We start from the raw sequence: 25,889 nt of genomic DNA, 5'->3' as shown, positions 1-25,889 counted from the left end.
AACCAGCTACAGAAGATTCATGTCCCATTGTGTCCCTTTCCACACTCCATACATTAATAGCTGATGATCAAGTTCCTGGGCTGTTCCAATGACAAGCAAGGATCCCCCATCACCCTCAGGAGGCAGCTAAGCCCTAAGCCATCTTCACAACTGCCACTGCTGTCTCAAGATCTGAGCCAAATCTGAGCTTTTTAAAATCGCCATAGATTTTCTTTACACGTCATGTCTCTAACATTCAGAGGGCTAATATCAGCCTATCCCATCTCACCACAGCTTATGTACACTTTCACAGTGTAACACTGATGACAAGTGTTTCTGTTGAACGCAGAATTTCAGTAAACTGCTTCTGTGTCTTGCCACAGGCAGGGGAGCAATGTCAGGTGGAGAGAGGCAAACTCTGCCTCACGAGATGCCATGAGAGAGCGAGAGCCCAGGACCAAGCTGATCCCACATGTTACACACAATTCCCAGCAGCTGTGCATAGGTCTTGCTTTATGTTTCATTTCAGATGTATTTACCTCTGTTCTGCTCATACAGATAAAAATCACTCGTTAGTACTAAAGTAGGCATAACAAGCTGGCAGGAAAGACCTCAGCTGGAACTCCTGCACAGCTGCAGACTGCTTGTGCCAACCTAAGAAACATTGCCCAAAGTGACACCTGAGTGGCACAAATGAAGCAGTGAGTGCAGGACCTGAAGCAGAACAGCTCTCTCCATCTCTGCTGAGCCCATACATCATCTGCTCAAACACTGCACTCCTTCCACTGAGGCTGTGCCATTGTGCAGAGATAACATATGTCAACAAAAATGAACTTTTTCAGAGAAAAAGGCAAACTTTTCTAGCTTAGCAATGAGGGAAGTTGTGGAGGGCATGGAAGTCGCAGCTCTTCTCCTGATTCATTTTTTTAACCTTCTGTTGAAGACTTTCATGTGAGCTACAGAAATTGTCATGATTGAAGGAAACGGAATCCAGGTCAATTCCCTTCCCAACTACAAAGCTATCATTCACTCTCACTCAGTAGCCAAATAAAACTTTTCTTCTTTCTCTCAAAAGAACCAATCTCAAATAAATCTGTCATGCCATTCCCATTGTATATACCTGAAGAAACAGAGCAATCAGGAAAATGGAAAATAAAAAAAAAAAACAGAAACGTCATTCTGGAGAAAACAACTTTAATCATGAAAGGAATCATTCAATATCCAGTAATGAAATCCAGTTACCTTAATAAGGTCAAACTACCACTCCTCAGTTTTGCCCACTGCATCCTAACCCCAGTGACATAAATCCTCAGTGGAAGAACCACCAAGAATATAATTAGAAGGGAGCTAAAGATATTAAAAGCACAAAAAGATTAATTTTAATAATAGTAATAATATACTATCGAGTTGTAGTCAACATAATCAACAACATTAAGTCTTCAGTAGATTGTCCTTGAAATACCTGCACCTCCAGTATTGCTTGAAAATTTACAGCAAATTAAGTCTTCCAGTTGAAATAACTGTATTAAGGTTTCTTTAGTGCACTCATCCCTAAGCATGGCAGAACATGAAAGTTAAATTCCAATTAATCTGCACTGACATGCAGCCATCTAGAATGACTTGAGAAGTCACAGCCTAAAGAGAAAAAATAATGGGATTAATCCCGCCTGTCTTATATCTGCAAGGAGGTTCTTCCACTGCAATTAGCTACATTGGGACAGCAGATCTCTCTGCTTGCACAGAGACAGGGAATACAGAGCCCTCTGCAGAGGAGCAAGAGCTGAGTGTTCCCAGGGCTGCTGCCTGGTGCTCATTTGTTTCTCAGTAGAATAAATATGCTGCAGTGAGTGATAAACATGCCTAATTGCTTTTGAGCTTGAGGGAAATAAGCTGGGGGGATTTAGTCATTAATTATTCCCAAAAGGAAAGTAACTCAGGAGTAAGAGACATGGTGGAGTGGCCATTTGAATCCTATTGAGCTGACTTTACAGAACCCAGCTAGGGTTAGTTAGCCAGGCTGCAAAAGACAGAAGACATTCTTCTTTGTTTGAGATCAAGAAATAAAGGGTAAATAACAAACACAACATTTACTTACTCAAACCTTTCCCAGGCTAAAATAAAGAATGTGGCTTGACCTAGCTCCCAAGCTCAAAATATGCAGTTTCTGAAAGCAAATAATTTCACCCTAACACCTGACACAGGTACTGAGTGAATCACACACTGGAGACCTCTCTGTGCCCCAGCTGACCACAGAGGGTGATCAGATATCCAACTGTGGGATAGCTAATATTAGCTCAAGTAAATCCACACAGCAAATCATTCGAAGCAGGAGAATGAAAGATAATGTAAACAACTCTTCTCTCACAAATTTTCCCAAGTAAGTCCACACAGTGTCTGATATTCCACTGATAAGAACAGATGCAGCAGGTTGCAAGGATGGACGACCAAAATCCCAGTTGGACACAGATGTCTTAGTAACCATACATCAACCTCAACTAAGAATTCAGCTAGTCCAGAAATGAACTGTGTGTTACAACTTCAATTTAGATCTAGTCTTTGTCTTAACTGTTTAGTAATTCTGTCTAGGTCCAAGGGGTTGAGAGGAAGAATGGGGCAGGGGCAAGAAGCAAGTTCATGACATAGATTTCATAGCCTATAATCTTTTAAGATAATTCGGGAACACAAACATCATCTGATTAAAACTAGGAAGGCTGAAAACTACTAAAATGACATTGCATAATAAGACAGACAGGATGATGTGCAGAGGAGTTTTGAGTGATATGGGTTTAATCACAGCTTAGCTTTTCAAAGAAAATGAAACTATGGGCTATGATGGCCTAAAGTGAGGCTATGGAAACCAATACATTCCTCCCTTTTTGCTAGTTTTTTTCACACTGACACTGATACAAACTATGTATCAGATTAAGAGAAGCCTGCCCACTCACCTGATCTTCCAACTGCACATACGACTTAGGGCAAATTTTTGGTGTCAGAGCCAATGCATGATGCATTATTAAGATGAAGGATAAGTCATGATCTGTCTGAAGCACTCTTGAATTGGTTTTAATAAAGTGAGAGTGTTTGGGGTTTTTTGAGCCAGTTTGGTGCTTGGGAACTCAACAGAACATAGTTTTTTATCTCATTTGACACTCATTAACCTTAGCCCTCTAAAGCATACTTTCTGGGAATAAAGCTTAGTGCTACTACACAGTCCACGTGCCACACACCTTTGTCAGGCATGGAAGGGCTGCACTTCGCATCAAGCTACCCATCTGGTCTTTTACTCAGTTTCTTTCAAACACATAAACACATACACACAATCTCAAAAAAGACACCATCCTGTTTGCAAAGTCAAAAGGAGGTGGGAACTAGAAGTTTCTCTCAGTGGGCAGCCCGCTAGCATGGAGCATGTGCCTCCGACTGAAGATTTGGGCTGGAGGGGAGGAGAATCTCCTTGGTACTGAATGCTGGGGAGCACTCAGGCGTAATTAACATCACAATGCCACAACACACTGCCACAGAAAATCCTGCAGGTCGTTATCATTGCAAAAAGGTAAAGTCATTTCACCAAAACGGTCTTGTGAGCTGTGTCTGGCCACAAGCCAAGAATTCAGGATTCCCAGGCTTCAGACAGCTCAAGTTTCAGCATCGAGCTTTAGCTCCGCAAGATTCTTCTTTCTGTGGCGTGGGATTTCCCTGTCCATACCGTTCTTTCCAAACACAACGCATGCAGGCTTTGATTCCCTCTGAACCTCTCTTACCTGGAAATCTCTTTTCAGTCTGACACTTTTCTTGCCATGAAAATGTCTTTTTAAAAATACATACTTTAAAAGGGGTTTTATATGAAGGCACGTCTCATTTCTAGGACACTTGATAAAATATTACAAGATTGCAATTTATATGCTAAAGAAATTCCCAGATGGCATCTAATCAAACAATTCAATGAGAAAGCAAATTAAAATGAAATATTAGCGCAACCCCATGTGTAAAATGCAGCAGCTAAAGCTCTCTGGCATTTGCAGGATAGCCTGTGGAATGTAATTCTATTACCCGTGCTAATTTCATGCCTGTTCAGCATTGCAGAACTTCTGAGCTATTGAGACCTCTCTCCAACACCAAAAAGAAGTGGTCCAAGGAAAAGTTTATTAGCAAACTACAGATAACCCTTATAACCATGTCTAGAACCATTACAGCAGCTGGTTTACTCAATTTCTGGCAAGAACTCTCAAACATGCAATTTCTTAAAGCTGACCTTCAAGTTCAAATCAAACCCAGTCAAGCTTGGGATATTTCTTTCAGTAACTCCAATGAGTTTTGTGCCCTGACCCAGAATTCACAGCATCTCATAATTCTAAGCAAAATCTGATTAAAGTAACATCCTATTCTGCAGTATCTGCCACAGGAATTTCCGTGAGAACCCCCATTATAATTATTTGGCAAAAAAAAAAGTATAGAAAATCCACTCTGAGCTAAGGATCTGTGATTTTTATTTTATTTATTTATCTTTAAGACTAAGTAGTTTCAATAAGGCATGAGAAGCTTGTAAAGCTTTTTTTTTTTACCCCTAATATTTTAGTACTTATCACCAAACTGTTCACTTAGTTAATTTTGAAAGACCCTCTTCAACTTTAAAACGAGCACTGTTTAAGGAAAAAACCGTCTTGTTTGTCTTATGGATAGTCACAAAAAAAAAAAAGCTTCTGCTCTAATCCATGTTATACTGTCTCCTGATTTAAGTGTACCTTTCCTCTGCTGCTCTGAGGACTACTGACCAAAGGCACCAACGTGGTTAGTTTCCTTGAAAAGAAACAAGGCTGTTTGAGTTTCACACCAACAAACCTGAAGGAGTTATGCTCCAGCCTCATAAGGGAAGACAATTAACTTTGTGTATCTCGCTCTTAGCCAGAGCCTTTTGAAAAATCCCTGCCTTCATATATGCTTCCACAGTGCACTCCACTGGCACACAGACAAGAATACATTTCCTTTTAAAAATCCATTTCAGGAATCAAGAAAAACTTAAGGTCTGCATGACAGAACTTAAAACTTGAAGAAGCTGCTATAACCCATTCTCCAGGGAAGAAAGGGGGGAAAACGTTATAAAAAGCAGCATTTTACTCCTTTAAGCAAGATGACTACCTGAGAAAAGAGTCTATATACAAAATGAATGATGATATGCCATATTTAAAAATATATTAACACAAGTCAAAGCAAAGTAGCTGGGTTTTAATAGCACTACAAAGTCATGTATATTGACCAGCAGGGATGCCCAGCTCATAAGGGATTACCCACCCTGCTCTCTCCACTGGCTTCATATTCCCAGACGACCAATTGGTCACAGCCGCCTGGAAGTGAGCAAGATTTTTTGCACTGGTGATAGGTGTCCTTCACCACATGGTCTACTCTTCTTTTTCAGATTTAGGAGAGACTAACTGGGGTTTGAGCATTCAGTGGAGGTTATGCAGAAGCAGAGAAAGATGGTCCCTCTAGATTTTGTACAGGCTCTCACCTACCCTCAAGCGTCCTTACCATCCAATTCACTTGGCAGGCTGAGAGAGTGACACTATAATGCCATGCAGATGATGAAAATATAAAGGAAGACACTAAAGATCCCCCAGTAAAGCAAAAGTCATGTAAAATCCCAAACTCACAGGAAATAATCTTATTCTCCCCCACTGTTTGCCCACTTCAACCCTTCTCCCAGAGCACCCATTAAAAGGGGATAAAATTAAAAGGCATTACACAAAGAGATTGCCCCAGTTATAATCCCAAGAGGCTCGGAGTAATACAGCAGCACTAAGGGAAAACCTTCATCACCCCAAGGAACACAGAGACTCAGCACGGATTAGCAGAGTCAGGCTTAAAGGCGGAGGAGAACAAGAATTCCACTCGCAGCAGCCCATTTTGAAAAATAACAAATAGGAATTAAAAAAAAAAAAATACAACAACAGCGCGATGGGAAGCGGGTCTTGGCGCCGAGCCCTCCCCGCGCACCCCTACTTGAGGAAGGCAGAGGCAGGCAGGGAGCTGAGGTTCATTCCAGCCCCAGGCCGAGCCCCGCGGGTGGGGGCGGCTCCCGCAGGTCCCCCCCGCCTCCGCCGCTCCCCGGCCGGGCTCCGGGAGGGCTCCCCCGGCGATCCCGCACGCCCCGCGCAGCGCCGGCTCCTTCCGGGCTGGCGATGGCTCAGCCGATCGCGACAGACGCGACAGACACACGCACACACGGCCGACACAGAGGAGGGGATGGAGGCTGCACACGGCAAGCGGCGGGCGGAGACGGGAGAGGAGGGCGAGCAAGCGGGGGTGAGGTGGTACCTTGGATGTGCTGCTTGATGACATTTTCCAAATGGTCCAGCCTTTCTATAATCCTTAAAGTGTCCCCTTTGTCTTCTTCTAACTTTTTTTCTGAGATCGGCTCCTGCACTTTCACATAAACACTGGCAATGTAGTTGGTCACCCAGCCCACGTACAACAGGCAGACGATGTTAGTCATTCCACTCAAAATCACGCAAGTGGACACTAAAGTTTTGGTTTTCCTGGTGCACACCATCCTGAGATCCCTCCATATAGCTCCAAAAATCCTGTGATCCGGAAAACAAAAATAATCTGCGATGAAAAGAAATCCTTTTCCCCCCTTTCCCCGAAACGGAGACCACTCCGAAGTCAGTAAATTTCCATGCAAAAAGTTCTCTAATCCACAGAATAAAAAATACTTGTCGCCTACCTAGAAGGAGAGGTGGGGGCGGGGAGGGCTGATAATTAGAATCCTGGCTTTGAGTACATGAAAATAGCTGAAACTTTGCGATGGCAGTGCCGACAGCAGACAGCGAGGCGTGCCAGCCGCCCGGCTGCCCGCTGCCTTCAGGCACCGCCCCCCGCCCCGGGCATCACGGACGCCGGCAGCCCAGTGCCCGAGCGCGGCAAACTTTCTTCCCTCCGACACCGCTTCCCATCGCAACCGGCCGCGGCTCCAGCTTCAGCCCTCGGGAGCAGCCTGCCGGGGAGCGGGACTCGCCCCCCGCCGACTGACAGCGCCCGGCTCCAATGGGGAGCGGCGCCGGGCGCGGCGGGGCGGGCAAGCGGCGGGACCCACCTGCTCCGGGCTCGCACACGGAGCCGCGCCGGGGCCGCTCCGCCGCGCTGCCGCCGGGGCGGGGGCCGGGCCGGCGCCTCCCTCATCCCGCCCTCCTGCCGTTCCCCGCGCTGCCTGCGAAGGATCCCCAGCCGGGCGAGGCTGCCGTTCGCTGTGCGGCGGGGCTGGGAGAGCCGCGGTGTCGCCGCTCACACCCGGAGGCGTCCATTTGCCTGAGGGGTGAAACCGGAGCCGTGCCTTGGGCTCAGCGGAGCTCTCGGCTCCCTGCGACCACCCACTACTGCGATGCCTTTGGCTTTGAGCCTCTTGGCGTGCCCGCTGCCGCCGAGGCAGGACTGGGAATACCGAATGGTTGCTCGCATCCACACCAGCGAGCCCCGTATCCATCCGGTCATCGCTTCCCCCACCTCCACAGGGATACGCTTTATCTGAGAACATCCAGAATTAGCTTCAGTATCAGGGGCAGGATCAGTAACTCACAATTTAGTTCAGGATACCCATGCTGCTTTCCTCTCTTCACCTCATATTTTACATTACTTTTGAAAACACATAAAGGCAAATTCCTCTCAATATGAAATCTCAGTGATTTGAGAGAAGGCACATGATGAATCTTTTCCATTGCTATTAAATAGGGACTTTTGTACTATATGAGATCATTTTCTTTTGATAGTCTCAAGACAGAAATGTAACCAGCATATCCAGTATTAGAAACAATGAGGCACGTGTTAATTAACATTCTAAAATTATTTTAAATACTTACCCAATGAAAGCGAGAGTATCAAATGTTGTGGATTGACTGCACTCTGTAGTCATGCTCCAGAATTGATCGTGCCTCCAGGGCTTGCCTGTGTGCAGAAAGCCCAGCAGGTACCAGGACTTACTACTCTGAAGCATAAACATGTGAATGTTCAAACCCTTCCACAACTCGAATGTACATCTTGGGGTTGTTATTTTCAAACTAATTGCAAGCAAGACCCAGTATTCAAGAGACAAGGCAGGCAGCTGTCCTGCCAAAAGGCAGAATGACTTCTTCCTTTCCATCAGTTGTTACTCCATAGAAACAGTAAAAATGACGAATACTCACACATACAAACCAGCACCAACAGAAGCTGCAGTCAACCCTGCCAATAAAGCTGAAAAAACAAACTGCCCCCTCAGTCTCCTGAGCCTCTCTGAAAACTAACTGAAATTTTGGCCAGTTTAAAAGTACTTCCCCAGTGGTAACACTAGCAAAGGTGAGCCCAAGAGAACTCCCTTGGAAATGAGAATATATAGCACAAGGTATTTGAATGAGAAAACAATATTTACATTTTAAGAAAAGATATTTTCAATAATACAGGGAAGTTTGCTGGCCAAAGCAGTCAATGAACAAGTTCAAGCCTTGTAAAAGACAAAACACTGACAGAATATACTAGAACAGTTCCACCCTGTAAGTCAGTTGATCCACTTGGTCTGCAATGAATGTCTACACCATCATTTATTTTCCTATTTCCTACCTTTGTGTAACACTTCAGTGTTACAGCTTTGCTTCTGGTAGTAATCGAGAGCAGGAAGTGCTGTGGCTGAAGCCTTTAATAATAGTATTATCTAGACTTCCTTTAATCTTTGTAAACCCTGCCTGCAGTCACAAAATATGAATTCTTCAGCAATTTAGGCAGAATCCAGGACTTAGCCTGGGACTTCTCAATTTAAAGCACAACTTGCCTGAAATCAGTGCAGATAAGGGATGAATAACAAGCATTAATAAGTCACATTTTCCATGGAAATTTATAAAATACTAAGCACTAACTGCTTTTATAAACAAATATGAACAGCACTTGTTACTAATGACTGTAAGCACATCCTTAAGTGACACAAGCATTTGGAAAAAGATAGGTAATGTGTCTCACAGGATTAATGGGTTGCTTATAACAGCACATAATTGATTAACCTACAGTAACTATTAATAGTTCATTAGCCTTTTGTTCCCATCAGCTCTGATCATGTTTAGAATATATTTTCATTTCTAACCACATTCTCCTACTACCAAAGCTGCACTCCTGTCTCCTCACTTGAGCCTTGATTTGACTGAAGCCACTCTTAAAACTGACTTCATAGTGAAACCTCCAGGTGCTTTGATACACAAAAATGCACTTGCTTTCATGTCTCTGGTAATAATATTCTAGACAGGTCTCTTTAAAAGTCTTCTTTTATGTGTTTATACAAAGTTGGAGGTATCCAAGTGTATGCCATTTAGAAATTGGTTGGTTTTGTCATTTTGATTTATTGTTTAGTATTACAATCCAGATGAGACCCCTTCATGTAACCTATTACATAAATACATAAGCAGTCCACTTTTGTAATTTAATGAGAACAAAAACAGGAGAAGGAACAATAGGAGAGTAGAAATGCTGCCAGCCTCACATTATAGTCAAGGAGAAAATTAGGTGGTAAAACCCCTAAATGTTTCTTTTTTGAACATTCAAATTATAGGGGAGCACAAGGTCTATGAAATATTTTCTCTTAAATGAAAGTGGTGTTTTCTCCTTCAGGTGTTTAAGCTTGAGGCAGTACAATCTACTGTGCAGGTTACTAAAATATGTGTCTTGATTTTATCCTTGTCCTGATACTGTGGTGCTATGTCATGCTATACAAATTATTTCATGTAATTATTTCACATTTCTTAAAACATATATGTATTACAGGCTTTAATGTGGATTTCCCCCAGCTACACTGCTGTAATAGGGCACCATTTCAAACAGTGCTGAGGAATTATTACCTCACAATCTAGTAAATAATGCGAGATAAGTGGCAGCTGTAAAGTGACCTATAAGTAATTCAGTTAGTATTTCTTACTTATCATTACAGCTCATGGAAGGAAAATGTTTAAGAACTGTATTTTTATTGCTGCATTTTGATGCAGGTTAAAACACTTTAACATGTAAGATGGTCCTTGAAACATCAGAACCAAAAGTACTTATCCCATTTTATAGGAACAGGTTTCTTACACCTTGTTAGAAATCAGTGGAAAAGCTTAACTCTTTAACTTTATTTTTATCACATTCTATTCAGATTCTTAAGTGAAATCCTATTAGTTTGTGGAGATATAATCTTCATTATTGTCTAGTCTGAGGGGATTTTCTTCTATTATTTCTTCCCTCTCACCCATGATTATCACATCTTTTGTTTGGAAAGGTGATAAAAAATTCCAAAGCACTCACTAAGCAACACAGCCTTTTACATTGTGGAGAGAGATGACTAAATAAATTTAGGAAAGTCTGAATTACTCTGAGAAGGTAATCTTTTTGGAAGCTCTGATGTCTGAGCCTGCACACACAAATCAAGACCTGTACATCTCGAGCAGACACTACCCCTTCTGCAGATGAGCTATTCCCACAGTTCAAATTATAAAACTGAGGGTTTAGCTCCTCAAAAGAGGCAGCTTTCTCTATTTTGAAGATAAAGGTCAGGTGTTCAGTCCCCAGGGAAGTGATCTGATTAACTTTGGCATGTATTGTCCCTAGTCATCACTCTCACAAATTTTAAACCAATCTGAAACTTCTATTAAACCATAAAAAGAGATATGAAGGAGTTGCAGAGATGCCTTCGCATTTTCTGGAGCTGGGTTTTGGATTTTGATAAGGGATTTTGGTAAGTGGATGTTAAGATAGTGAATATGAACTGAATGCAAAAAAAAAAAAAAGGATTGAAAATTGGAAAAAAGCTGAATTAATGAAAAGTAGGATGGATGAAGACGAGAGAAAACTAAAAAGTACTTTTTCCTGTTACAACGGGACACATTCTCATCATCCTCATTCCTCTGACATTTTCTCTTTTTCTTACTCTCTCTCTTGCCTTCTTTGGGTCCATATCTGCTCCAGCCCTTTACTGTTATTCTCTGTCATCTTTCCCATCCCTCATTTAAAAATCCCCACTTTGAAATTTACACTAGTTCTGTTACACATCACCATTTTTAGCAATCGCCAGTTCATCTAGGTCACTCAGGACTCCTCATTTTCCACTGTTTGGCAAAGACTGCTCACCAAAGCACCAACTACAGCAAAATTCAGCTTCACATGGCCACTGCAGCCTCCCCAGGAGGAGAGCTAACGTGGTGTCTAACACACAGACATCCAGTGGCATTCACATACATAACTAATGTCCATGAATCACAGAAGCATTGAGGTTGGAAAAGACCTCCAGGATCATCCATTCCAGCCTTTGACCAAACAGCACCATGTCAGCCGGGCCATAGCACTAAGTGCCATGTCCAGTTCTTTCCTGAACACCTGCAGGGATAGGAATTCCATCGCCTCCCTGGGCAGCCCCTTCCAATGTCTAATCACTCCTATCAGGGAGTTGTAGAGAGTGATAAGGTCACCCCTGAGCCTCCTTTTCTCCAGACTAAAGAGCACACCTGTCCAAGCCATGGGCTCTGTCATTTCAAAACCACTCACTGAGCACTGAAAGGAAGAAATGGAACAATGCAGAAGATACAGAAACAACAGAGTGCCAACACTGTTTCAAGGGGAAAACCGAACTGTATCCTGTCTTCTGGACTGAGCTCTCACTGCACATGAAGCTATGAGAAAACACCTCATGCAAAGGGCACAGAACAGAGCCAGAAAGAACATTAAAACATCTACTGGAAACTTAGATTAAAAAGCAACCTGCAGGAGCCAGGGGCACATGAATGTGTGTTGTCTTCTCCATCACCAGGTTCATGGCTTAGAAGGCATTTTCCATTTCCTTCATACAGTTGCTGTAAAATTTATGTCTGTATTTTCTGTTTCCAGATGGCATTTTCCATTCTCAGTGTTTGCCAGGCTTATCTTGTCCATTTGTCTTTCCAAAATGTTTTTCTATCAAAACCATCAAAAATCACTTCATACTGTAATTGATCTCTGCTGTCCTGCTTTATTAGTTACTTTTATGCACTGGTGTGATTTATTTTTCCTGGCAGCATTACACTGCACCATTTTTTTGCCACAAAACTCTCAGTTAATCCATGTCAAGTGACTCATGTGTGACCAGCAATTCACCAGCAGGAGTAAAAGATGCAACATATGGTCCTTTGCAAGTGGCATGTCTACAGTTTCTAAGAGAAGCATTATGTTCTGTTCTCTTCAAAGCTGTCATGTGTCTACACCCTACACCTCCAATGACAACCTTGTCCCTAAGAAACTTCAAGTCTCTTCGTTTTTGGGTGTTAAACCTTGGAAACATTTGAAACAGATTTCCAGAGATTGCAGCCCACTCAATCTCTGAATATTTTTATATTCAGATGCAAAAAATAAAAGTAGTAAATGCAAAATAATTTGTGACATCTAGAAATTTTGGCTTTCTCAAACCATTTCTCAATGCTGTCTTTTTCTATCTTTAACTATAGTAATACAAATCATTGTACTACGTCAAACAAAAACTGAGTCAGCCAAATATCCTATTTCCAAATACTGTCTAGCTCTGAATATTGAGGGACAAAAATAGTCCTTTTGCCAGGCTTTGCCTGGAAAAGCTTCAACACATTTAATGGCTTAAAGGCTGTGTCAGTGGTTGCAAGTGATTACTTACACTAGCTGTGCAAGCAATTACAAATTCACAAAATTCTGAACCAGTACTTTCTCATATTCCAAAGAAACATGAACAGATTGTGCAGGCCTATCACAGACCCCCTTCTTAGACAGCTCTTGGCCAATGTGAGTCTCATATATGCAGCCCCTTCTCACATGACAGGAACTCATACGTCAATTAATTGTTGTAATTTTGCTATTTCATCAGCTTGTCGTTCAGGGTCATGGCTTCTCCCACCTTTTGCAGTTGGCTTTAGAAATTACTAAAGCTACGGTACCCTCACTATTTACATGCTTGCCTGATCACATCTGTGTATGCTGAACAATGCAGATCCCAACATCCCCTGCTCATGACTCTCTTCTCTTTGGAAACTGATGATTTCTTCCTATTCTTTGTCCTTTCTGTCTTAATCAGTTTTTAATGCATGAATGGAGCTTCTCCTTAAGCATAATGGGTGTCAGCCTTTGGAGAACAAACTCCTAGGAAGGCTTTGCAGCCCAAGTACCAATTAAATCTAACATCAACTATCATCATTACCCATGTTCTCTGATGTCTCAAAAAAAAAATCAGTAAATAATTGGAAAGTGACTTCCTTCAATTGCTCATTAGAGAACTACTTTTCTAGACAGAAATTCCTTAAAAGAAGCCTAAAAATCTGCAATACTCCTTTTCCTCCCATTCCTGCAAGGCAGGGGGTGATTATTTCTTCCAAATTCTTTCTATTCTGAAAGCTTGGATTTTCACACTGTTTCAGAGGAACTGGCACTGAAGCATTCAAGAGCATTATGCCAGAGTAAAGAGAGTTAATGAAACCACTACAGAGGGTTAGAAGGGTAAAACCTCAGAAGTGACTGTAAAGTCAAAATAGAGATCAGAGAAAATGGAACATTAAAGTAATTGTCATTTGTAATTCAAATTGATGGTTAGAAGGGACTAATTACTTCTGTAGGTTCAATTTATTGCTCAATGAGAAATTATAAAAAATTGTATGATTCTGCCTTACTGGTTTAATGTTAAGGACAGACACAACTGAAGGACACTGCTGGTGAAATCAATTGGTTTAACTCTTCCATTTCCCAATCAACATTATCCAAATAATTTTAAAGATGAGATTTGGCCAGCTGTCCTTCAGCCAGTGGTTAGAGTAAACACACAAAAGCCTGTGTTGATGCTCTTTTGCCAAGTTTACATCCAAGTATGTAATTTAGCTGAAACATGGGTTCTACAATTTGAAACTGCGGAAGCCATTTTCCATATGACACCTTCTTTCATCAGATACTGCAGCCACAGCTTAAGCAAACAAGAGATTCACCTTAAAATACCTAGAGTATGTTAGTAATTAATTCTGTTTCTTAGCTAGATGAAAAAGTTTTCTGCTTTGGATGTATGTTTGTTTGGTTGATTTTTAGGAGTTATCTTTTCTCTGATCTGTTCGCTGCATAAAAACCACCACCACCACCCTGAAACACAAAAGAAAGCCCTTGTGCCATTTTTAAACAAAGCTGACTCCACAGCAAGAAAGCTTTCAGTCCAGCTTGGTATTATAACAGCTTTCATGGTATGAGAGGAGATTGAAGTTTTTATTTGGTTAGGCCTGGAATATCACACTGCTCCAAGAATGTCTAACAAACACCTGTGCCCTGCTGCAGACTTGCTCTGATGAACTGCAGAGGGAACGGTCTTGTAACGCTGACAGTTAAGATTTGTATAACCCCTTCTCCTCAGGGTTTTGTGGATTAGTTTGGCCTTAAGTTGCTACAGATTTTAAGAAAAACGTAAACCTACGAGGAGGTCTCCCCTCAGTCTCTTCTTCTCCAGCTGAACAGACCAAGAGCCCTCAGCCTCTCTCCATACATCTTCCGGGAGCTCCGGAGCCTGCTCCCCTCCTGGTACAGTGCCTCAAACATATCATGTCTCCAACAGGTGAGGCCCCATCGTCTCCAGGCAGAGGCCCTGTGCCCTCCATGCAGCCCCAGTTTCAGGCAGCTCCATCCTTCCCACTGGGCTCTGTGTCTGGCTCAATGTCCCTCCTGTGCCAGCGACACTTACTCCAGCAGGTGCTGGCACCAAGCACTGGGCACATCCCTGCCATTGCTGGGCAGCCTCAAGCAGGGCCACAGTTTACTAAGCTCCATTCCTGGATCTCAGCCCAAACACACTGTGCTCCAAATCCCAACTCCCAATATCCGTGAGAGATATTGCACTCCTCTGTTTATTGCACTCCTGTGTCAATGATTTCTCTTGAGACAGTACAGACACTTCAGAGAATTCTCTAAGTGTGTGTCGTGTACATGACAAATTTCTTCAGACCTGTATAAGATGACTGTGCTCATTCTCTCACTGACCTTGATCTCTGTGCATATCTTACCCATCAGACACAATTTCTGCTACTTTGGAGTCCCATTGCCCTCTGCTTTGAGGGCTCTAGGACTGGAGGGGGCCTTGGCATTGTCCTGCTGCCACAGCAGCCATGTCCCAGAACTGCCTTGCGTATGCTGCTCTGAGTCTGTCTTCAAGGGCCAGGCTGTGCTTCGTGAAAAGCTCTTCCAGAACAAATCTTCCACTTTGCAGCCTCAGTCTTTTACCCCGTCTATTTCTTGACCTTTCCTCCTGTACAAACTGTCTGTGACATGAAGCAGCAGGTCATTCCTGAGCTGCTGCTTTCTTCTTGAATGGAAAGAGAGAAAGAAGAAGGAGAGGAGCCCCTCTGAATGTCCTAAAAGTTGAGCAGTGCTCATTGGCACGGCCTCTTCTACTGCTGGCAGGTCAGTGCCAGACTTGTGCCAGGTGGGCAAGGACAAGGGAGAGCAGATGCAAAACAGAGGCGATGTAAGCTGTGCCAGGGGATGTTTTGGTTGGACATTTGGAAGACTTTTTTCCCAGAAAGGCTGACTAGGTTTTGGAATAGGCTACCCAGGTCAGGGGCAGGCGTTCGAGGAAAGCCTGGACATGGCACTCAGTGCTCGGCTCCAGTTGCCATGCTGGGGATGGGTCCCCAGCCAGACTCTTGCAAGCCAAGGGATTTGGCGCTCTTGTGACCTCACAGCCTTTGGGGCCAGCGCGGTGGCTGGCAACTGTCTCCAGCCCGAGGCTGTGGCCAGAGTGCAGGCTGAACTAGTTGTTTCCTCCCCCACCCCTTAGCTGTAGCTTTTAAGAGTCTTAAAGTTCAATAAAGTTCAGGTTTTCCATACATTGCTGGGGTCTTTCACCGTTCCACACGAGACAGACTGCAGCGATTGATGGCTTTGTATGTGAGCTCCACACCAGCACTCATGGAGCAACATATTATTACTTCCAAAAGCCTTTTCTTTTTGTTCACAAAATAAAGAGAGATGCTCACAGAAGCTATCACAGGAAAAGACAGGCCTCAGAGGAAGCACTGGATGAGAGACAGGGGGTCTTTCAACAATCAGTATGGTACCAGCAAGTAGAGATCCAGGAGCCACAAAGTTCTAGGTATGTCTTGAATCAGGCAGAACTCCAGATTTTAGAACTGCTGAAGAGAATATTTCAAAGCATAGGCTTCAGACAACCTCTAAAATGTTTTAAATAAAAGTTTTGAAGAAAACATCGTTCTAATAGAAGTAAAAGCAAACCTTTTAAAATCTCCCATGCAGCTCCAACCAGGCTCTTTCCTTACTAAAGAACAAGATTCCCTGTGGTGTACACTGGAGTCACATGCACATACTCTTTTGCTGTGCAACTCCCATACTCCTTGAATTCTTTTTTCCATGGGATGCACATGCTTTATGGTCTTCAGCGTAACCAATCAAGCACTAAAGAACACTTCAAATATCAGGTAATTCAATCCTTCACACTGTAAAAATTTTTTCTTCTGTCATACCTTCATGGAGCCACAAAGCAAAGAATCTCAAAGTCTACCTGGCCAGGTATTGCGATGATCAACACAGTTAGAAACATCCTTCAACATTTTTAGGTGAAACAAATAATTTGCCTTCTAAAGCTTGAAGATTGAGCATGGACTGCTTATGAAATGCTTAAGAAATTCTCTGAATCTTCCATGGAAAGCAGCAAATGCTTAGTTACACAGACAATCAAACCATATCAGACACTGGCAAAGTGATGTAACAAATCAAGGCAACCTCAAAGCATAAAGTAGCATTCACTTTTCCAGAGATTTCACCATGTCTCTTTGAGCCTAAAGAATTATATGTTGGTCAAAATGAAAAAAAAAACACAAAAGCTAAGGAAAATAACTTAGTACTTCTACCATGAAGAAATGGAGTACCTGTTTCACTGAGATTTTCCTTAGATTGCAATGACTGGGCATTTCAAGGCATTAGCCTTCCACTACTTGTTTTACTACTGTAGTGAAAAGAAGCAACAGGACAATTTTAGAGGGTAGAGCTACCATGCAGCTGGAAACACGTCACAGCTCGGCAAAAACTCTGGATGCCAACCTGAATGAGTTATTTGAAGCGAGGAAGAAACTGTTTCATTGGATCTCTGTGGGTTGGGGGCACAAGAGGTAGAAAAACGCTGTTACATAATTTGGAGGATTTCCATTCTAGAAGCCAGCTTCACATACAGCCAGGTCTAGGCTCCAGCTGCAATATTATTTACAGCTTGAATTTTTATCAGCACCACACACACACAATCCACAGCTTCTTTAGGCCAAAGAAAAGCTACAAAAAGCATTTTCTTACGGGCACCCAGCAGTCCACTAACCCACAGCTTTCGCTCTAATGATCACATGAAAAGATTTTAAAAATGCCAGGGCTTTTTTTGACAGGAGGACTGCAAGTGAGAACTCTTTTTTTACAGTGTGCTGAAGTGGTTCCACCCTTCCTTGTATTGTCTTTTCTAGTCAAGTTCAGAAATAAACAGGACTTACATTGTCATTATTGCTACCAGTTTGTTCATTGCCAAATTCATACTGAATATCACAAAAATATCAACTTGTTTGTTCTTTTGTTGGTCTTAAGTAGTCTGCACATTAAGGAAAAGAAGTCCTTTTTATAAAATCACCTACTTTTATACAGTTCAAGACAAGAAAGGGCATGAATTTCTATTTGCCTCTCTAAATTCAACACACAGCATGTTCATTCACAGAATAAGCTACCACCAGTCAGCAATACTTCAAGATCATCTAAAGAAACAAGCAGCTGAATTGCCCTGTTTAGATATTCCAGTTTACCTTCCTGTCCTTTATGCTATTTGCTTTATAATTGCTGGAACAGTCTCTTCTGCCCCACAGAAAACTTCCTTAAAAACACGACTGGGTCCCGGAGCCTAGAACAGAATATGTGAGCTCAAGAAACTTTTGGAATTCTTGCTGTTACTGAAATACTAAACATCACATATTTAAATGATAAAGTCAACTGCAGGGTGGCTTTACTATGAATAAAAGATATTCAGAAGTCTTAATTTATGCAGTAGGTGTGTAGTACTAATCAGAAGATGGGATCCAGAAGCATCAGTCCACAACAGCAAGAGGTATAGGAGTATCAGAGATTTTTTTAAAACTCTAATCTTTTTTATTTTAGTTACCTCAGAATAGTCCACATAAGAGATACTGGTTCAGTTCCTCAGGTTGCTACAGCTTTAACAAAGTAAATGGTGGTTTTGGAGTTCCACAGCCTGGCTTTCATTATCATGAAGTCTTGGAGGATATATAAGGTGTTATTTTTCAGCCACTGACATGGCATCCAGGCACTCTGAAGGCTTCTGTTGCTTGTGTTTGCCAACCTACCCAGTTCAAAAAAGTTACAAGATCATATGGATTTAAGACTAAGGTGCAATCTGTTTAAATTGTACCGTGCCTCTTCCTCCTTGGAACATCTCAGTTGCACGTTTTCAACTCCCCAGTTTTATGGCCTTGGTTTTGTTAGATAATTTCCTCTGTAGGATTACATTCCACTGGCTTCTTGCCAAAAACATTCAGACTAGAAGAGATTAAGTCTTCAGCCATCAACAGAATAGTACAGCTGACATACATCTTCAGGCAACTGCAGTCTGACATCTATGAACAGCACTGTGCTAAACACAAATTTCACTAAACATCACCCGGCTGGTGTTTCTACCTAGTTGTTGATAAAGAAGTGCAATATAGACCATCTGTAAAGTGTGGAAATCACAGTAGACACCGTTTCTCTGTAGATTGTAAATAATACAGTTATTTTAGCAGCAGAAATTCTGCCCAAGGCTCACGCTTTCCTCCACAGGGCCTGCCTCAACAAGCCTTTGTTTCTTTTACCAGGATGTTAGAAAGGTTCCACTGCAAATACTTCAGAAGCAGAGGTTTTAACTCTGAGAATTGATGTCAGCTTTTGGTGGGTCCTCCTCCTGCATCTGGACTTCTCAGCTGAAGTCTCTCAGGAAAAAATGACACAGAATGAGAATTTACATGCTGATTTGCATGGTAAGCAACCCATAAAAACAACATTTTAACCTTTTGCAGTGAAATTTAAAGAGCAAAGGCTAGACTGAAGGTGGAAGTTTTGGGGAAAAGATAGGAAAACAACTCAACCTGTAAGCAAAGGGAAAAAACAAAGCACAATAAAAATGATACATTTAGTATTAAGTGCTCACCTGCAGCACAAGATCCAACTCTATGCTTTGGTTTTTACTCTCTAGGGAAGGACCACTGGGAGGACTAAAGAGGAACATCTAATCTGAAGTTTATTCCCTGGTGATATTCATTTATTTTGCTTCTTGCTGTTAAAAAAAAAAAAAACCAAACGTGTTTCAATATAATTCTTCCCCCAGCTCAAGCAATTTCCACCAGTTTTAACTGAGATTTATCTATCACATGCCAAGCATTATTTCATTACAATGCTGTGTTCTGAGGATGACTCATCAGTCAAATAATATTTCTGTGAAATACCTGCAGAACTCAGTGATGACAGGCTGTAGAACACACTGCTAGCTGTTAAGAGCAGTACTAATTCCAGTTGCCATTTTTGATGATAGGAATAACAGGTAAGCATAATTTGGGAGTTATTTCCATTGGGATTTGCATTAAACAGGACCTCCTGTTTGCTGTGCAAACTCTGAACACAAGCTCATTATTTCACATTTCTATCAGTAGAAGTTTCCATGCTTGTAAGTGCACTCTGACACATTCTGATAATCAAATGGCATTCGAAACACTCAGCATATGGCAATAAGGCGAGTTTGGTGTTTGGAAATAGGACATCTGTCTGGGAACACATTTGATGGTCAGTTTGTGGCAAAGACGAGAACTGTGAAATAGGCAATGATTCTCTGACAGTTGTAGCAACTTAGACTTCTTCTATTTTTCTGAAAAGTCAAACTGACATCATGTACCACCTTGAAAGTTCCATTTCCAGGTCCTTTTTACAAGGCCTGAACAGAGAAGTTCAATGTCCCTAAACCTTCAAGAGCAAAATAAATGCTGTCCCCCTAAGAAAACTGTTTTAAAGATTGAGCCAGTCCTCCTGGACTCATTTTCATAATTTGCTTTTCTTTGTTATTTTTTGGTTTTGAGAGTGTTAGGAGATAAATTTCCTTGATTTTGAGGGGAGGTGTTTGTTGTTTTCCTTATTTTCTTGAAGCAAAATAACTTAATGGCTGTGACAAACACAAAAGGAGGAGTAAAGTGCTGCTGGCTTCCTTCATTAAAGCACGTTTTCCACTCCACTGTGCCTGCTCAAAGAGCTCAGGAATATCTCTACAATGCCAGCACTGCTTCATTATTTTGTTTTGTTTAAATGAGGCAGCGCACGTCAATCCAGCAGCAAGAAAAGATTCTTTCTCTTCTGCAGTGAGGGTATGTGCAGCAAAATGGCTTCCACTGGTTCACAGATCCAAATTTTATCTCCAGCACTGGCACAGAGAGACAAAACATCAATTGTTGGTCAAAGGCTAGAGAATATTACTACTTTGTACAATAGGAGGAAATATTTCAAACTCATCCATGTCTACCATAAAGAAGATACCAATTTACACAAATCAGGTTTTTTTTAAAAAGTGTAGAGAAACAAATATTACTAAAATAATTACATTACTTCCTTAAGAATCATTACCTTTAGGCAACATCAGCACAAATACAATTAGTAACTTGAGAAATATTAATTTCTTCCCTTTCAACAATGATGAAAAGCATTAGTCTCTAATCTGAATTTAAAACCTTTGCCTAAAAACTAAATATGTTTCCCTCCCCTCCAAGCTGTTCCACAGAAAGGCCTTTTTTTGTGGAAAAAAGCATTTTTATGTAAAGAAAAAAAAATCAATATATTATTTGATTACCATTGTAACTTAGAGTTCATTCTAATGATGTGGTACTTTTAATGCTGCGTTACTTCTAAATTCTTGACCTTCTTAGAGTGAAATAAAAAAAAAAAAAAAACAGTCAAAAAATATTCTTGCTTCCAGTAAGAAAGAAAGACTCCGTAGGCTAATTTAGAAAAAAATAATCCAAGAGTCTGTTCACAACCCTGTAGGATATTAACAAGACTTTTTGAAACTGTAGTAAATCTGTCATGCTTTTAAAAACAAAACTAAGCAACACAGAAAGGGGAAAAACTCTGCCTTTCCTGTAGCTCAAAACCTAAGCTTTTAGAAAATAACTGAAACATTTACTTTCAACCTCTAAGCCAGATTTAATAAATACCCTAAATCCAGACATAAGATGTCACGTGATTCATATCCATCTTCATTAGCTAAAAAGAGAGAATCTCTCATACCAGATCACATGAAAAGTTCTTGCCCCGTTGGAGAACATTACCAAGTTGAACACACCTTGTATTTCCTTGCTTTGTTTATTGGACAAAGAGCTGAATTATGGATTCTCTTATAGCAATACAGCCACACCAATCCATAGAATGGGTTACCAGGGACAGCAGGTGTTCCTCCATAAAGTAAGAAGAAATTGGAAAAAATAAAGGTGCAAAGCTTCCCCAGGTTTAAACTAGAATTTAGGGAACACTGAAGTTTGATGGTGCAGTGGGAAAATACACAAAACCCATCAATGCCACTAGGCACATAGTTTTCAAAAAAATTTGGAGTACCAGGCAGAGAGGGTAAGACTTAAACAACAATTCCTGAGTCTAACAGAGCTGTGTTAACCTCAGTGTACTTTAGCCAGTGGATGTGTTCCCCCTCTGTGAGCTTTCATGGAGGGCTGGGAATAAGAGCAGCTGAAACATCCTGGATTGCAGAGCACAGAGAGTAATTCAGACCAATTACACCACCAAGCATCCTGACACGATCTGAGAGCACTCACAAAGAACAGGGGTGAGTGGCCCTGCTCATGGTCCAGCCACAGCTACCACCTGTACAGAAACCCTGTGTTACCAAAAGGGGAACATCTTTGGGGAAGGGAGGAGGTGGTGTCAGAATTTATTTTATACTATTTTTTAGTTCTAATGTTAACAGTGAAGGTTTTTCTGTCGCGTACCATGGAAGGCTGTATAGCCTCATGTATATAAGAGACCATGAATTTGACTATTTCCTACATAAATAAATCTTTGACTGTATTCCACTTATTATAGGAGTGAAAATCCAGATTAATATATGCTACAGTAGTATTATTAAATGTTAGGTAATTTTTTATAGGAAAGAGTTTTCTGACACCAAAAAATCTAAAGTTTTAGAATTGGCAAAAAAAAAATATTATGCTTAGTGATTCTGTTTTTAGTTGTCCTCCAAAAAGATGAGGATTTTCCCTTAAAGTCCTCCTCTCTCTCGTTCCCATTGTCCACTTTTCTCCACCATCATTAAGATTTCTGCAATGTTTTACGAGTTTTAATGAGTTTGTTAGGCAGCTAAATCAGATTAAACCTAACTGTAGTAAAATACTATGCCAAGAAGACAAATAATAAAACCAGAGAAAACCTCTCAAACTCTGTAACTGCAATTATCTCTCTTTTAATTCACAGGTGGGAGAATCGCTGAGTTTGCCACAAATGTCACCTGTAACTCCCATCCCTGGCAGGAGAAATCTAGAAACCCAACTGAAATCGTGCTAGATGCCATTGCCAAAAGCTGCTTTCTTTCTTTTTTTTTTTTTTTTTTTTCTCTGCTAGATAAATACGTAGCAGAGCTGAAAGAGAACACAGATGGAGGCTAAAGGAGGCTTAATGCCACTTCATGCATCACTGCTGCTGAGCTTTGCCTTTGCATTTCACTAGACTGCTTTCTTTGAATGAATCTGCATCAGAGACCAACAGTTTCATTAACTGGTCAAAGCTGGCTGGGTTGGAACATGAAAGATTTGGCAAAACTGTAAATTAGGGGGTGTATATTTACACATTTTTCTTCGAGGGAAGCAGAGCTCATTCATAAAGAAACTTAATGGAGAGTAAATTTTATTGCATCTGTTAAAGTAAAAACATTTCAGACATAGTTAGCTGACAGGCTAAGTATGAAGAAGCAGATTCTGCAATCACTAAGCTGCAAAAGTACTGTTTGGGACATGTTTGTCCCCCACCAGTTATGAGATAGTGCAAAAAGGTGAAGACTTATCTTTTCCCAGAGGGCAGTTTCCACTAACCATGTGTAAACATGAAATCCACGTGCACTGGCTGGAAACACTGCTACTTTTCTCTCCTAGTTACAGCTGGAAGGAGAAAGTTTTCTTATTGCAGACTGTAGGGTTGTCTGATATTTAGAGAACTGCAATATTGTTAAACCTGAGGTTTCCCAGAAACACCAAAAGCCTATTTTAGTGAAATGCCCTTTCAGAGCAAGCCTTTCACGTCATAGATAGTTCATAAAAAGGTAAGAGAGTCACGATTTCCATCTTTCTTTTGTGATGCCAATGTACACCTTCCACGGCTATTACTCCCTGCCAGGTGAAAAAATGAGAACTCACAGAACTTTAGAAGTTTAACATTTAAGTTACAAAATGAAAAGGAGCTTCCATCTTTTATTGTATTTGGTATTCTACACATTCTGGCAACAATGCAGTCATTTTCACTTTTGTCTGCCTCCGAGACTACTTGCATTTTGAGCACCCACGCTGCAGAACAGGTCCAAAGGATACAGAATATCCAGCTCTTCATTGCTTGAACTAGTTTCAGGCACACAGTAAGGACTGGCCCTGGCTGACAAACCAGCATAGCTTAATTCTGTTTTCTTCACTTGCAAGAGAATCTTTACTCTCCTCATTTAAAAGAAATAGGAAGATGAACATGTCACTCAGATTAGATTTTACTCAAGTTAGATTTCTTTCAATATTTAAGACCACCCCACTGCCCTTCCCTTTACAGTTCATTTTTGACAGGCATCACAGGCAAAACAAGACTGTTAAGAATGTCAGGTTCACAGAACAAAAAAAAAAAAAAAAAAAAAAAGACTGTCTTTTTTTCCATATTGTGAACTCACTGTGATATGGAGAGGACCTGTAACACAAGCAAAAAGTGCAAAGGGACTTTTGTCTAAGAGAAAATGTCCCATTGTGCAGAGGAACATTTCAGTAGCTCCAGTTAACATTTGTGTGCTCAGCACAGGCTTCTGTGACTTGCACTCTGCTAGTCTTGGTCAGGGATTTGTAAATGCACTGATCACCACATGGAGCATTTGTCCATGGTCTCATGAAAATAATTTCAGGATTTTACTGGTTAGTGTTGTCATCTTATTAAGATTTTAGAAAAAAAAAAATTACTTCTCTTCTGTAAATGTTAATACAAAACGTCTTTGAAACACCTTCCTTGCACACAATAATGGGACAGAACAGCACAACTTCCCTGCCCTCTAGAATGTGATTTTGTGTTTATGTATCTAAGGGGATCTGATCCTAGCCATCCAGGCTCTGTTTCATTTCTGAAACTGCCAAAGAAAAACTAGCTTACAGAAAATATTTGGAATGTATCCTCTGAAATAAAATGGAAAAAAACCTGGAAACCAACCAAACACTCAGTCACTCAGTTAAGCCCAGGATGGCATCAACACATATCCAATGTCAATGCCTTTCTTCATTCCTGACTGGCATTCAGAGTGCAGAGCAATGCATACATCTGCCTTTTGTCCTAAAGAGGATGTCACCACACCAGTCTTCAGAAAGGCGAGAGACAGGACATGCCCCTGCTTTCCCAAAGGCTTCCATCCACAAGAACCATCTCTGTGTTGTGCTACTGCTTCACAAGGAAGGGTTCAGGCAAGCTGAACTCTTTGCAAGACAGCCATAGCTGACAAATGCAAAATCACCACGGGCTGCTCCCTCACCCTTCCCTCAGGTTCTGATCAGGTTTTGGCAGTATGATATGGTAATGAGCAAGGTCCCTGCATGCACCTGTGCTCAGCATCAGGCAACACACAATTCATTCACTGTGGTGAAGCAAAGGCCACCTGTGCATAGCGTAGGGTGGAGGTGGATGGGATGGGAGAGGTTCACCTAAGCACAGGATGCATCTAAGATACATCTACAATTAAAGACAATGAAACAATTTCACTTCCTCCAGGCAGGGAAAGTCTTATCAAAAGGTTTTGCCTTTGAAACCAGTAAATGGGAAAAGATTACTACTGAGCAGCCAACCATTAAAAGACAATTACACATTGACAAGCAAGATGGTAGCATTTCATTGACAGTTTTATGGAAAAATGAAGGCAGAAACCCAAAGAAATTCTCCATTATTATTTTAGCACACCCTTTTATTAACAGACATTTTCTTCAGTAGGTATTAAATGTGGTAAATGTCATATTCTAAAGTTACTGAGGGCTGCTTTTCCATCCCTTTCAGACTAAGTTCAATTGATTGTTGGGCAGATGGTACAGAAGAACACATAATGTGTTCTCAATCTGACTGACACAGATTATAGTTTTAAAGCAGTGATTGAAGCACTTTGATATACCATTTCCTCATCCTCCACCATCAGACAGGAAAGTTTCCTTAGTTACATTGATGCTGTCTCCACAGTAAATTGTGTTCCAATTATTATGCAAGTCACGGAAGTCTATTTTAAGACTCTTTGCTTTTATTACAGTGCATATGGAGGAGGTTTTCTCCTGACACTTGAATAATCTGTCTTCACCTAGCAGGTGTGTTTTCCTTTCAGATTTTTTTTTTAATAACCTCCTGAAAAATAATCAGGAGGATTGAAAGGGAACTAACTAGAATTCTGCTGACAGGCATATGTGCTGTGTTTAACAGCGCCCAAGAACGGTGCCATGCTAAAAAAAGCACTAAACCCACACTTATGGCAGAGCAAGCGAATCAAGTGAGAACATCCACGCATTTCCTTTTCAGGTCAGCACACAGCTCCCATCCTCTGCTCCTCCTTGTGCTAATGGGAATAGTGGAAGAGTTGAAGCAACCTTGCTATCACTCACCACCCCAGCTAGAAC

General features: G+C 41.3%; 1 protein-coding gene across 9 annotated transcripts in view; it reads right to left on the bottom strand.

The window, feature by feature from the left end:
• The window catches only part of GALNT18 (polypeptide N-acetylgalactosaminyltransferase 18), a 235,843-nt gene that overhangs the window by 203,133 nt on the left and 6,821 nt on the right, over window positions 1-25,889 (bottom strand). For 3 of the 9 annotated variants that reach the window (XM_069016618.1, XM_069016621.1, XM_069016622.1), the window contains exons 1-2: window positions 6,701-6,969; window positions 6,292-6,557 (exon numbers count right to left, since the gene is read on the bottom strand). The exons of 1 other annotated variant lie outside the window; for it this stretch is intronic. In XM_069016618.1, coding sequence (XP_068872719.1) covers window positions 6,292-6,526 — 235 coding nt within the window. In that variant the 5' untranslated portion in view covers window positions 6,527-6,557; window positions 6,701-6,969. Of the gene's footprint in view, window positions 1-6,291; window positions 6,558-6,700; window positions 6,973-25,889 lie in introns of those variants that run through there. 5 more of the 9 variants (XM_069016614.1, XM_069016616.1, XM_069016613.1 and 2 more) reach the window with 4 other exon arrangements.

This window comes from Aphelocoma coerulescens, chromosome 5 (genome assembly GCF_041296385.1).
Source record: "Aphelocoma coerulescens isolate FSJ_1873_10779 chromosome 5, UR_Acoe_1.0, whole genome shotgun sequence".
Lineage (NCBI taxonomy): Eukaryota > Metazoa > Chordata > Aves > Passeriformes > Corvidae > Aphelocoma > Aphelocoma coerulescens.
This window is presented reverse-complemented; position numbering and strand designations above follow the sequence as displayed.